Source organism: Pongo pygmaeus, chromosome 7 (assembly GCF_028885625.2).
Source record: "Pongo pygmaeus isolate AG05252 chromosome 7, NHGRI_mPonPyg2-v2.0_pri, whole genome shotgun sequence".
Lineage (NCBI taxonomy): Eukaryota > Metazoa > Chordata > Mammalia > Primates > Hominidae > Pongo > Pongo pygmaeus.
In genome coordinates, this window is record NC_072380.2 from 40,009,983 (window position 1) to 40,024,737 (window position 14,755).

The 14,755-nt window shown below is 38.7% G+C and overlaps 1 protein-coding gene across 6 annotated transcripts in view; it reads left to right on the plus strand.

The window, feature by feature from the left end:
• ADAM18 (ADAM metallopeptidase domain 18) overlaps positions 1-14,755 on the plus strand; it is a 155,589-nt gene that overhangs the window by 89,240 nt on the left and 51,594 nt on the right. For 4 of the 6 annotated variants that reach the window (XM_054498862.2, XM_054498863.2, XM_054498865.2 and 1 more), the window contains 2 exons: positions 5,710-5,815; positions 8,329-8,518. In XM_054498862.2, coding sequence (XP_054354837.2) covers positions 5,710-5,815; positions 8,329-8,518 — 296 coding nt within the window. The remainder of the gene's footprint in view (positions 1-5,709; positions 5,816-8,328; positions 8,519-14,755) is intronic. The other 2 variants (XM_054498867.2, XM_054498866.2) reach the window with 1 other exon arrangement.

A 14,755-nucleotide genomic window follows, 5' to 3' on the forward strand; every position in this document is an offset into this window, starting at 1 on the left:
TGTATTCTCATCAGTATCTTCCAGCTATCCTTCCTGGCCACTAGCTGAAAATAGAGAAAAGGCACAGAATAATAGAGACAGGGATGTGATGGACTTTATAAAGCAGTAAGGAAACTATACGCCAAAAAAGATTTGGTCCTAGCCAGCAGTTACTGCCGGCATCAGGGAAGTACACACGGGACTGAATTCTGAGAACTTGATCATGAGATAGAATAGAGGAACACAACATGGGATGGGGGGTATTTATTGTTTTGGGAACAGTCTCCCAAAGTACAGCATTTAACATACTGGCATGGATCCTAGAAGACAGTAAAATCTTTCTACTAGGATGGCTTCCAGCAGCATGGAAAAAACATGATGACTCGCCCTAAGTGAAATTTAAATGACGGAATTGCCATAGCAGATAGTGGAAAAAAGAAGAAAAAGGCTCAGGGAAGTGGGACTACTGTAATCTATGTACTGTGTATTTAAGGCCAAACGATTTGGCCAAACAGGAAAGCCCAAGGCCATAAGGAATGTGCTAGAGAAAGGGATACCACATTCACCATAAATTTCAAAGATGGCCTCCTCTGCAGGTCAGAGTGGGAATGCCACTACACTCACTGGTAGCAATGGATATGATAAGATCTGGAAAAATCAAGACCAGATAGCAGTGCTTACCTACCAGAAGCCAGATGAATAATGTTGTTATAAGCAGTAGATACGCAGTAGCAGACATGGGTACCTTCCCTACCAAGTGTCAGGGAGAGAGTTAATATAATACGATTTCCCTGTGTTCTGTGAGCAGCCAATGAGGGTACTACTCAATTTGTTTCATTAAAGGAAATGTATAAAAATAGATGACCAGGAGACTGTGGAGAGTTGTCTCAGTAAATATCGCAATGTTAGCTCCACACTCTGAATCTAAACCAATTTTCAGAGCCAGAACTCATTGACTTAAGCGGGAGCAAGGGCCGTAGAAGAAAAACCCTGTAACACCTTGTTACTTGTTCCTCTAATATGTTCCCATATGGACTTACAACCATTTAATCACGTATCTGTTCACTGGGGAAAAGAAAATATCCAAACATTTTAAAAACTAGTGGACACAGACTGCATTGACATTAATATCCAGAAGCCCAATGTGATCATGATCTCCCTGTGAGAGTGAGGACTTAGAGACGCCAGGAGTTAAATAGAGTCCTGGCCAAGATTCAGTGTGCAGTGGGTCTGCTAGTTCCACAAATCCATTTGGTTGTTATTTCTCAGACCTAGTGTATATAATTGGAGTTGGCATATTTAATAGTTTGTGCAATTCCCTCAGTGGGGCCTTAATGTGTTTGATATCTGTAATTGCCTGTTTCAAGAAATTAGTGCTACCTTTAAAGATCTAAAGGATGCAGGGGTGGTTCGCTATATAATACACACATTTAATTATTCAATATGATCCCTGCAGAAACAAGATGATCCTGGAAGATAATATTAAACTACTACAAATGTAATCAGGTAGTAGACTTGATTGCATTCACTGTGCCAGTGTATGTCCATGCTAGAGCAGATTAGCATGGCCTCAAATATGTGTGAGAAGTGTAACCCCTGATTTGGCAAGTATATTATTATTGTTATTTATTATACTTTAAGCTCTAGGGTACATGTGCACAATGTGCAGATTTGATACATAGGTATACATGTGCCATGTTGGTTTGCTGCACCCATCAACTCATCATTTACATAGGTATTTCTCCTAATGCTATCCCTCTCCCCACCCCTACCCCCCAACAGGCCCCAGCATGTGACGTTCCCCGCCGTGTGTCCAAGTGATCTCATTGTTCAATTCCCACCTGTGAGTGAGAACATGCAGTGTCTGGTTTTCTGTCCTTGTGATAGTTGGCTGAGAATGATGATTTCTCTATCTCTTTCAGTTCTGCTTTGATCTTAGTTGTTTCTTGCCTTTTGCTAGCTTTTGAATTTGTTTGCTCTTGCTTCTCTAGTTCTTTTAATTGTGATGTTAAGGTGTCAATTTTGGATCTTTCCTGCTTTCTCTTGTGGGCATTTAGTGCTATAAATTTCCCTCTACACACTGCTTTAAATGTATCCCAGAAATTCTGGTATGTTGTGTCTTTGTTCTCATTGGTTTCAAAGAACATCTTTATTTCTGCCTTCATTTCATTATTTACCCAGTAGGCATTCAGGAGCAAATTGTTCAGTTTCCATGTAGTTGTGCAGTTTTGAGTGAGTTTCTTAATCTTGAGTTCTAATTTGATTGCACTGTGGTCTGAGAGACAGTTTGTTGTGATTTCTGTTCATTTACATTTGCTGAGGAGTGCTTTACTTCCAATTTTGTGGTCAGTTTTAAAATAAGTGCAATGTGGTACTGAGAAGAATGTATATTCTGTTGATTTGGGGTGGAGAGTTCTGTAGATGTCTATTAGTCCTGCTTGTTGCAGAGCTGAGTTCAGGTCCTGGATATTCTTGTTAACCTTCTGTCTCGTTGATCTGTCTAATATTGACATGGGGGTGTTAAAGTCTTCCATTATTATTGTGTGGGAGTCTAAGTCTCTTTGTAGGTCTCTAAGGACTTGCTTTATGAATCTGGGTGCTCCTGTATTGGGTGCATATATATATTTAGGATAGTTAGTTCTTCTTGTTGAATTGATCCCTTTACCATTATGTAACGGCCTTCTTTGTCTCTTTCGATCTTGGTTTAAAGTCTGTTTTATCAGAGACTAGGATTGCAACCCCTGCTTTTTTTTGCTTTCCATTTGCTTGGTAGATTGTCCCCCATCCCTTTATTTTGAGCCTATGTGTGTCTTTACATGTGAGATGAGTCTCCTGAATACAGCACACTGATAAGTCTTGACTCTTTATCCAATTTGCCAATCTGTGTCTTTTAATGGGGGGCATTTAGCCCATTTACATTTAAGGTTAATATTGTTATGTGTGAATTTGATCCTGTCATTATGATGTTCGCTGGTTATTTTTCCCATTAATTGATGCAGTTTTTTCATAGCACTGATGGTCTTTACAATTTGGCCTGTTTTTGCAGTGGCTAGTACCAGTTCTTTCTTTCCATGTTTAGTGCTTCCTTCAGGAGCTCCTGTAAGGCAGGCCTAGTGGAGACAAAATCTCTCAGCATTTGCTTGTCTGTAAAGGATTTTATTTCTCCTTCACTTTTGAAGCTTAGTTCGACTGGATATGAGATTCTGGGTTGAAAATTCTTTTCTTTAAGAATGTTGAATATTGGACCCCACTCTCTTCTGGCTTGTAGGGTTTCTGCCGAGAGATCCACTGTTAGTCTGATGGGCTTCCCTTTGTGGGTAACCCGAACTTTCTCTCTGGCTGCCCTTAACATTTTCCCCTTCATTTCAACCTTTGTGAATCTGACAATTATGTGTCTTGGGATTGCTCTTCTCAAGGAGTATCTTTGTGGTGTTCTCTGTATTTCTGAATTTGAATGTTGGCCTGTCTTGTTAGGTTGGGGAAGTTCTCCTGCATAATATCCTGAAGAGTGTTTTCCAACTTGGTTCCATTCTCCCCATCACTTTCAGGCACACCAATCAAATGTAGATTTGGTCTTTTCACATAGTCCCATATTTCTTGGAGGCTTTGTTCGTTTCTTTTTACTCTTTTTTCTCTAACCTTGTTTTCTTGCTTTATTTCATCAATTTGATCTTCAATTGCTGATACCCTTTCTTCCACTTAATAGAATAGGCTACTGATGTTTGTGCATGCCTCACAAATTTCTTGTGCCATGGTTTTCAGCTCCATCAGGTCATTTAAGGTCCTCTCTACAGTGTTCATTCTAGTTAGCCATTCATCTAATCTTTTTTCAAGGTTTTTAGCTTCCTTGTGATGGGTTTGAACATCCTCCTTTAGCTTGGAGAAGTTTGTTATTACCAACCTTCTGAAGCCTACTTCTGTCAATTCATCAAAGTCATTCTCCATCCAGCTTTGTTCCATTGCTGGCGAGGAGCTGTGATGCTTTGGAGGAGAAGAGGCACTCTGATTTTTAGAATTTTCAGCTTTTCTGCTCTGGTTTCTCCCCATCTTTGTGGTTTTTGTCTACCTTTGGTCTTTGATGTTGGTGACCTACAGATGGGATTTTGGTGTAGATGACCTTTTTGTTGATGTTGATGCTATTTCTTTCTGTTTGTTAGTTTTCCTTCTAATGGTCAGGTCCCTCAGCTGCAGGTCTGTTGGAGTTTATGGGAAGTCCACTCCAGACCCTGCTTCCCTGGGTATCACCAGTGGAGGCTGCAGAACAGCAAATATTGCAGAACAGCAAATATTGCCGCCTGATCCTCCCTCTGGAAGGTTTGCCCCAGAGGGGCAGCTGCCTATATGAAGTGTCTGTTGGCCCCTACTGGGAGGTGTCTCCCAGTTAGGCTACATAGGGATCAGGGACCTACTTGAGGAGGCAGTCTGTCCCTTCTCAGAGCTCAAATGTCATGCTGGGAGAACCACTGCTCTCTTCAGAGCTGTCAGACAGGGATGTTTAAGTCTGCAGAAGTTGTCTGCTGTCTTTTGTTCAGCTATGCCCTGCCCACAGAGGTGGAGTCTAGAGGCAGTAGGCCTTGTTGAGCTGCACTGGACTCCGCCAAGTTTGGGCTTCCTGGACACTTTGTTTACCTACTCAAGCCTCAGCAATGGCTAATACCCATCACCCAGCCAGGCTGCCACCTCGCAGATTGATCTCAGACTGCTGTGCTATCAGTGAGCAAGGCTCTGTGGGCATGGGAACTGTCAAGCCAGGCAGGCACAGGAGAGAATCGTCTTGTCTGCTGATTTCTAAGACCTTGGGAAAAGTGCAATATTTGGGTGGGAGTGCCCCATTTTTCCAGGTAGTCTGTCACAGCATCCCTTGGCTAGGAAAGGGGAATCCCTCGACTCCTTGTGCTTCTTGGGTGAGGCAATGCCCTGCCCTGCTTCAGCTTGCCCTCCGTGGGCTGCACCCACTGTCCAACCAGTCCCAGTGAGATTAACCAGGTACCTCAGTCAGAAATGCAGAAATCACCCATCTTCTGTATCCATCACGCTGGGAGCTGCAGACTGGAGTTGTTCCTATTCGGCCATCTTGGCAAGTGTATTATTTTCTATTCCTATTTGAAAAGAAGATTAGAAACAGTTTACATTCACATAGAGTGGATAACAGGATTCATTTAGAATTTTTCTCCAGGGTTAAGTTTACTCTGTTTCCCTCCATCATAATATAGTAGAAGAGATTTGGACTTCCCATAAAATGTAACATTGATCCAATCTATCAATGATTTTATACTAGTCAGGCAAAATAAGCAGAGTATAGCCAGCATGCTGGAAGGACCAAATAAACACATGTGCTACAAAGGACAGGAGATAGACTCGGAAAACTAAATAAGTTCCAGAGGTTTCTGTCCATAAGTGACATGCTTCAAATTCCTCATTTCATTAAGAAGAGGAAGTTACAAGGTCAAGCCCAATATTCATTAGACTAGGAAGTATTTGCTCCCACCAGAAAGAGAAACATATTGTTTTAAAAATAATATAACTTATTGCACTAGATATAATCATTTTCTGTGTGTGTAAGATAAGACAATTATTTCTTTCTACTTGCATTGACAAGGTATGCATAGAAACAAAAGCGTGATCAACAACTACATGATCTTTTTGAAATTAAATTTCCTTAGTCTGTTACTGACAAACATTTAACTTATATTAAGAATGATAATTCAACTGACATGTTTGCATTTTTAGGTGCTCAAGGTGCTCCATTTGCCTGTTTTAAAGAAGTTAATTCTCTGCATGAAAGATCTGAAAACTGTGGTTTTAAAAATTCACAGCCATTCCCTTGTGAACGGAAGTACGTATGTAGAAAATGATTGCTTCTTTGAATCATAAAAATTATGTATTTTTATCAAGAGACACTAAGTAGTAATGAACATTAAAATTTTATAACATGGGGATATTTTCAAATACCAATGCATATATTTTTTCTATGAAATTCAGGATTTTCTATTATTTTCCCTTCATATCATCCTAAAAATGAGATTGGACAAAAAAAGGCTAATACTTAGTAACAGAAGAAGAAAATGGACACACACTGCCAGAAATCAGAACTGCTACTCTGTGTTGAGAATTCAAATGAGGTTTTGTATTAAGTCTATAAATAGCAACAATCTTAAAGCAAACCTCAAGCTTTGATTTTTAAGACATAGAATTGTTGAGAAGAAGAAAGCTATTTTTGTTTTTGCTGATTGTGTCCAAAACATCAATATATAAAGCATGGAAGTATCTATTAATAACTAAATTCAGACTATTGGGACGTAGTGTTACTATAATCCATGTAATAAAGGGATTAATGAAATCCAATAATTTAATAAAGGAAGTGCCTGCCCCATAACGAATGCTTCCTTAATTTTATCTTCCTTAATTTCATTGAAAATTAAAGAGTCACAAAAATGTGTTACAGAGCCAGATTCACAAAATAAGAGAAAGGGAATAGCATAAAAAATTTAGATATAATTAATTCAGGGAGAAGCAGACATTTATTTTAGTCTCAAAGACTTATAGCCAGGAAAAACCATAAAATCCTCAGGTAAGCACCACTATCAGTATTGTTTAAAGCAATACGGTTCCTTTATTAACATGAGAAATGGATGAAGAAGGTATCCAGTTGGGTGGGACTAAAGTAGTATCCTCCATCACCCTCCTCCATATGTGAAATTACCATGGATTATGTATGCTGTGGAGAGGATGCAGAACTTCCCACTTGCCCCAACACAGGAGGATTAGTACATGGAAAGAAGAAAGGTGGAATCACAAAGAAAGTACTGATGAGTGGGGATCTCAGGAGGCGATCCTGCATAATCAGCCACACCTATTGGATATTAATACAGAGCACCAGGGGCCAGCAGTCTGAGTTACACCACAGTGGATCCCAACAAAGACAGAAGATGGTGGCATGACAACCCCACTTAATCTTCTTCCTGATGTCCAGAGGCACATCTGCTGCCTTTAATTTAAGATTATTCATGAAAAAAAAGATAAAAGAAACCTGGAAGAAATTGTGAAAGTTAGCAAACATGACTCCTTTGGACTTTGTCTTATGTGATAATAGTACATGAATTATCCTGAAATAACATCATTAGATGAAACTAAAATTGAGTAGCATACATCGTCTGATCTAAACAGACTGTGATTCCTTTTCAGAAAAGAAAAAGTAGTTCTAAGAATTTAACCGTAAATGCAAATTTTGGGAAAATGGACTTGGAGGAAGAATTTGTACTTGGTAGCCAGACTAGAAGGATACATACATACCATGCAAGTCTGGTTTAGAATATATTCTATAGAAAGAGAGTGGAACCAAAATCAAAAGAAATATCGAGACCCGAGACCCGGGAAAGTAGAAAAGTTATGCTGGAGGGAAGACAAAAGTGGAATGTAATTTAGGTTCTGGCTCTTAATCTCATTTCAGTCTTTACTTCTTGATGTAATTAAGCTTATTCTTCTGAAAAAGCCTCAAATGGTCTTTTAGGACAAATGGGTAAAATCCCCTAAGAGGAGCCTTTTGATGAAATAATAATGACATGTTCAATAGACACAGATCAATGGCTAAAAATGATTATTCTCATTGAGGATGATATTTGATAATTAGATTTCAATAATTTTAAGTTCAAAAAGTGACATAGATTATCTTTCAGAGCATAGTCTAGAAATACTCTTAGCCTCATAGAGAAGCCAGTATTTTACCCGATGATAGATTACAAATGGTGAAATAAAGCATCCATGGCATAAGATAACCTTTGGTATGTTTGTGGCATGGAGGGGATCTAAAAGTTCTTAAATTTTTAACAGATAAGTTAAATATACTGGAAATAGCTGTATGTTGGGAGAAATTGTGGATCAAAATGAAGGTTGTGTATACTGCAGAAATGTACTGCCTAGGTATCATGACAGGAATGATAGGCACAATAAAATGTGCAGGAAGAGAAATGCAATTAGCCACTCTCGGCAAATTTTGTGTAATAAGTGACCAGGCTGGCCAAGCTATATCAAAGTGGGGCAAGTGACTAATTCTCCCAGAGTGTGGTAAAATAGGAATGGTCTAAGACAACTAGCACCTAGAGAACAAAATTGGGCTCTATAATGGGAATGAAGTCGTGTCTTCACATCTGAGTTAAGCATATACATTTCAATTCTGCTATTAAGACAGTTGCATTTAGTTGTTGTGCACCATAAAATAATGTTTTATTTTGGCATTTTTCAGGTGTTATACTATCAATTAACAGTATGTTACCATTATGCAGTACTCACTTGGAACTTGTTATCATTAAGAGATAAACTGATAAGGAACTTTTTGCTTTCCACTTCCAGGGATGTTCTCTGTGGAAAATTAGCTTGTGTTCAGCCACATAAAAATGCTAATAAAAGTGACATTCAATCTACAGTTTATTCATATATTCAAGACCATGTATGTGTATCTATAGCCACTGGTTCCTCCATGAGATCAGATGGAACAGACAATGCCTATGTGGCTGATGGCACCATGTGTGGTCCAGAAATGGTAACAAAATGTGATAATTTATATTCAGCTGTGTTAAATTATGTTAATTATCAGATACTGCATTCCATGATGACTATCACAATTATATTGAATGGATTTAAACTTGTGCTGGCATTTATTTCCCATGTGATATTTAAATGATAATTAAAACAAGCCTAAGTTATCCAATTACATTGCTTTTTGGATTAAAATATTATCAGTCCTTATGTTAAAAAAAAGTACATATATATTTTAAGCACAAGATTTTACTAACTGACATCTGGTAGCTTTAAATTATAAAATGCTAATACAAAGTTTTCCATTTTTCTTGCTTCACAAAGAACATTAATTGACTTTACATATTTCTTAAATTATTTGATTTGTATCTGATCAAAATATAAGTGTACAAAAGGTTTGGAACCAAACAAGAATCTATACTAGGGAACATTGCTATAGTGCATATACAGGCTCATGTGTATATACATGCATGAACATATATGAACACTTCTATCTATGTAGTCATAACATAAAAAGAGAACAAAAAGGCTTTAGAGACTTGGTTAATCTTGCAATATAAGGGCACATGTTCCAGAAAACATGATAATATGTGGCATCTGAAATTTCACATAGCAATTATAGAGTGTTGCACTTAAATGTCATTTGGTGCTTATTTGATGCGTAAAAATAAAACAAAACCTAGAAATGGAGGATGTGTTAGTCAATTGTTATATCTGGTGTCAGCAACCCTAATCCCTTGAGAAACCTCTATGTGGTAATCTGCTCCTGAAATAACTCTCAGTGATCCCACTTTCTGTCATCCATTCCTTTGTGTAATCCCTTCCTTTGCCTGTGGGCTGCATCTAATGACTTGCTTTTAACAAATAAAACAGGGCAAAAGTTTTGGAATGTCACAAGATTAGAGGCTAGAGACAAGAAAGAAGATGAGAAAAGACAGTGACTTCTGTTTTGCGTGGACTCTCTCCCTTGCCTTCTCAGATTGCTTGCTTTGCTGAAGCAAGCTGCCTTCAGGGAAAATCCTACAAGGAAAGCAATTGTGGGACAGTGAAAATCTGAGGCCCTCAGTTCAACAGCCTGTGAGGGACTGAATTCTGCCAAAACCACACAAGCAAGCTATGAAGAGCTTTGCAAGTCGGACCAACAGATGAGACTACAGTCCCAGATAACAGATAACACCTTGATTTCAGCTTATAAGAAGACTGTGAAGCAGAGAACCCAGATAGGATGTGCTTGAATTTCAGACTCAGAGAAGTTGTGATATAATAAATACGTGTTGTTTAATGTCATTAATTTTGATGATAATTTGTTATGCAGCAACAGAAAACTGATGCAGATTTGATACCTGGACATATGGTGCTGCTGTAACAAATACCTTAAAAATTGTGTATGAATATAGAACCAGGAAGTGGGTAGGGACCAGAAGAACGTTGAAGACCAAGATACAGAAAGCTCATATTGCCTGAAACAGACCTTAAGTACAACTCTGCACTTTGAGGACCTGGCTGGTGAGGGCTCAAGTGGTAGTTAGGAGTATATTATTGAAAACTGGAGGAAGTAAGGTTCTTTTTATTTAGTGGCAGAAAGCTTAGCATATTGTCTTCTACAGTATGTGGAAAGTAGAATGTGTACATAATAAACTTGATGATCTAGCTTCTGACCCCTTCTAGCAGCTTATAATATAATAAGAAATGAAAGAAATGGAAGGAACTGTTAAATAAAACATAACCACTGATGATTTTGGAAATTCTTAACTTCTCCAGACAGCAAAAGATGCTAAAACAAAGAAATGGATTCCAAGAACTATTAGGAAAACATGGTCAAGAGTGAGACTGTAAAACATTAGTTAAGAGTACCAAAAGATTAGTCAAGATCAACTCTTAACTAATGTTCTACAGTAAAAGGCTCAGAGTGTTATTCAGTTAGACAAAAGTCCTTTAAAGAAAGAAAGGCTGCCTCACAGATCCTCTACATTTTAAAAAGTAAGGCATCTAGAAACTTCAGAGCTTTGTCTTTCAGCCGTCTCAGCAGAAGCCTAAGGTAGAAAATGGTTCATTTCAAAGATATTTGTGAGCATGTCTTTTGTTTAATGTAATAAATGCCAAAGAGATTCACGGGAGGCTCACAGTTTTTGAGAAACTGCCAGTAAAGAGAATACAAAATGAAAAGAGGCTATCGAATCCCCAACATTCTACTGAGAGGAGGCAGGCTGAGACAATTGCTCAAAGTCAAATATGTGCTACCTTTCCTGAAAAAGGAAGGAATACTTAGAGAGTCAAATAAGAACTGAGAAGGCAGAACTGAGAGCCAAGAGAGATTTTTCACAGACCTTGAAACCCAATCAAGGAACTCCCAACATGAGCCCTTCTAGATATTTCAGAATTGCTATGGACCAGTAATTTCTTTTTAGTTCTAATCCCTCCCCCCCCAACACTTTGAATTAAAATATCTATAAGTTATTCTATGCCTTTATTACCATTATATATTGATGGGCTTGGGGGCAGATTACTCTCTAGTGTCAAAGATCTACAAATAGAAGAGCTATACTCAAGGAAGTATACCCATCTACCTAATCCACAGCTGGAGCTAACTCAGATGAAGAAATAGGCTTTGAACTGATGCTCTAATGAAATGAGAATGTTGGAGAGCTTGACAATTAATGTGGTTTTCATGTGTAAAAAATATGTAACATTAGAAGATAAACTGTGCTACTCGGCTTTTAAAATACCCTCCAATATCTTATCTTCTTCTGTTCACTCCCTTTATAATACACATTCCCTACCAACCATGTGAGGGATGGATATAGTGACATGCTTCTAACAAATAGAGTATGGAAAAAATGATGGAATATAACTTGCAACATTAGGATACAACAGACAGTATTTTCTGTTTTGTTCTCCTGCCCCTTCTTCATTGCTTACTTGGATGAAATAAGCTACCAGGTTGAAAAGTAACACATGGGAAGAAAGTGAGTATGGCCTCCATCCAAAAGACCTTGAGGAAATGAGCATGTTAATACAACAGCCTTCTGACAACCACGTGACAAATTTGGAAGCATATTCATTTTAGTAAAACCTTCAGATGAAATTGACTGGCATTTTAATACCAGCCTATGCAAATATCTGAAGCAAAAGACCAAGCTATGAAATTCCCAGAATTCACCACTCACAGAAACTGCGATAATACGTGTATTGTTTCCTTTTCCTAAGATAAACTTCTAAGAGTGCAATTTCTGATTTGCAAGATAAGTATGTTTTTGGTTCTATGAGAAACTGTATAATCTTTGGTCAAGTGGCTATGCCATTTTTCATTTCCACCAGCAGTGTGTAAGTGAGCAAATTTCTCCATATCCTCAACAGCATTTGGTGTTAGCACTACTTATTGTTTACTCATTTTTATATGTGCATAGTGATATTTGCATTCTTTAATGGTGAATTATATTCAGTATTTTCCATGAACTTATATGTCATCAGTGTATCCTCCTGAGTAAAGTATCTGATCATGTCTTTAGCCTATTTTTAATCAGATTGTCTTTTTTAAAAGTTCAATTTAATTGTTCTTTAAATATCCTAAAGGCAAGATGGCAAATATTTTCTCCTACTCTGTAGTTTGTTTTACTTACTTTTTTTGGTTGAATTTTAGATTTAGTTTTATTTGACAAACAAAAATCACTTTGAAACACCAAGATGGGAGGATCAGTTGAGCTCAGGAGTTCAAGACCTGCCTGGGAAACATAGCGAGACCTTGTCTCTAAAAAAAAAATATTATTTTAAAAAATTAGCCAGGTATGGTGGCACACACCTGTAGTCCCAGCTACTTGGGAGGCTGAAGCAAGAGGATCTCTTGAACTCCGGAGATTGAAGCTTTCACACCACTACACTCCAGTCTGGTCAACAAAGCAAGACCTTATCTCAAAATAAATAAATACATAAAATAAATAGATAAATAAGTAAATAAACAATAAATTGATGAGTTTAGAGATAATTATACATCTGTGAAATGATCACTACCTTCCATGTCATAAGCTATTTGTAACTTCCAAAATTTTTTCCCAATCTTTTATTTATTTATTTATTATTGTTACCTCTCTCATAGAAGCATTTAATATATGGCCTATCCCCTAGGAATTGTTTAAGTATATAATACATTATTGTTAACTATATAAACTGTGACATACAGTCAATCTCTAGGAATTACTTATCTTGGATAACCAAAATATTTTAACTGGGGCACGAACTGGGCCCCCAGGGCTCTGGGCAGCCCAGTCTCAATGGATTTGCTGGTTACAGCCCATGCCACACCTTTCACAGGTTGGAATTGTGTGTCTGGGGCTCTCTTAGGCTAGAGTTGCACACCAGCGACTCAATCAGCCTGAGGTTGAGGGGGCAGTTCTGTACTCATTGTTGCCCTGGTGGGGGCTGTCTGTGCTGGCCTCACTCTTGCTCCCAGCTCCACTGGGCATTGCCCTAGTATGACGAGAGAAGAGACCACTTCTCATATAGTTTCTTATAATTTCTTGTTTGCTGAAAAGGTAAAAGTTAATAAGCAGAAGTGAAATTTATAGTCAGACAGCCCGGCGCCACATTTCAGGCCTGGTAGTTAAAATTCAACCCCTGACCTCACCGCTTGTGTTATCCATAGATTCTAGACATTGTATGAGGGAGCATTGTGAAACTTCCTGTTCTGTTCTGTTTCACTCTGATTACTGGTGCATGCAGCCCCCAGTCACGTACCCCTCTCTCGCTTAATCAATCACAACCCCCTCAACTCTTTAAAGTTGTAAGCCCTTAAAAGGGACAGGAATTACTTATTCGGGGACCTCAGTTTCTAGTCAGCAGATGCTCCCAGCTGAATAAAGCTCTTTCCTTCCGCCATCCAGTGTCTGAGGGATTTTGTCTACAACTCCTCCTGCTACAATGACAGTTCTCTGCCTGTGCTGTGAGGGTATCTGGGGCATCCTTTGAAGTCCAGGTGAAGGCAGCCATGCCTCTGCAGCTTGTTCATTCTGGGACTTGTAAAGATGGCACCATGGAGACACCCCCAAGGTTGATTTGAATGTGCCCTCCAGAAGGACATTCCGTTGGGCCTCATCCCACCTGGGCCCAGTGGAGCCACACCTGATATGGTTGAGGAGCGGTTTGCTACAATGCAGGGAACAGAGACTTGAGGCATCATGAGCAGTAAGTGCCAAAGTCCTGTGGGTGCATGGGGCTCCTCTTTTGACATAGATCTGCTCCTCAAGCCTTGTGACTCTGATCCTGTAATGGGAGTGGCAGCACTGATAATCTGTGAAATGCCTTCAGGGTCATTCTTCCATTGAGTTGGGGAATATCACCTGGTTTCTAAACCTTCTTAATCTCTTTTTCAAAAGGTGGCTTGGTCATATCCTTGGTGTTCGCTCCTGAACATGCTTTTTCATTCTTTAAACATGGCTGGGCTAAGATTTTTCCGAATTTTTTGGTTCTGCTTTCCTTTTCATTATTAATTCCGTGTTTAATATTTCTTTCTTTCTTCTCACACTTTACTATAAACTGATTTAAAAAAGCATGTTGCACCCTCCACCATCTGCTAACATATTTCTTCTTCTGTGAAATATCTTATTTCATTGCTCAGAAATCCCACCTTCCACAAAACACTAGGACACAAACACAATTTAGCCAAGTTCTTTGACACTTTATAACAAAGATCGTCTTTCCCTCAATTTCTAGTACCTTGGTCCTCATTTCAATGGAGACCTCATCAAAATGGCTTTCACCATCCATTTTCCTACCAATGCTCTGATCACAACCAGTTAGGTAACCTGTGAGAAAACTGAGGTTTTCTCTACAGCTGTCCTTTTCTTCTGAGCCCTCACCAGAATCATCCGTAATTCTCCACTTAGAGCAATGTAGGCTTTTTCTAGCACCCACTTCCAAACCTTTTTCAGCCTCCACTCAGTAGTGAGTTCCAAAGCCACTTCCACATCTTTAGGTATTTTTTATGGCAACATTCCACCTCTCGGTACCAATTTCTGTCTTAGTGCACTCATGCTGCTATAATGAAATAGCTGAGATTGGGTAATTTACAAACAACAGGAATGTACTGCTTAACAGTTGTTGAGGCTGGGAAGTCCAAGATCAAAGTGCCAGCAGATTTAGTGCCTGGTTAGGACTCTTTCTCTGCTTCAAAGTTGGTACCTTGCCATGTCCTCACACGACAGAAAAGGTGAACAAGCTCCATTGAACCTCTTTTATTAAGGCACTA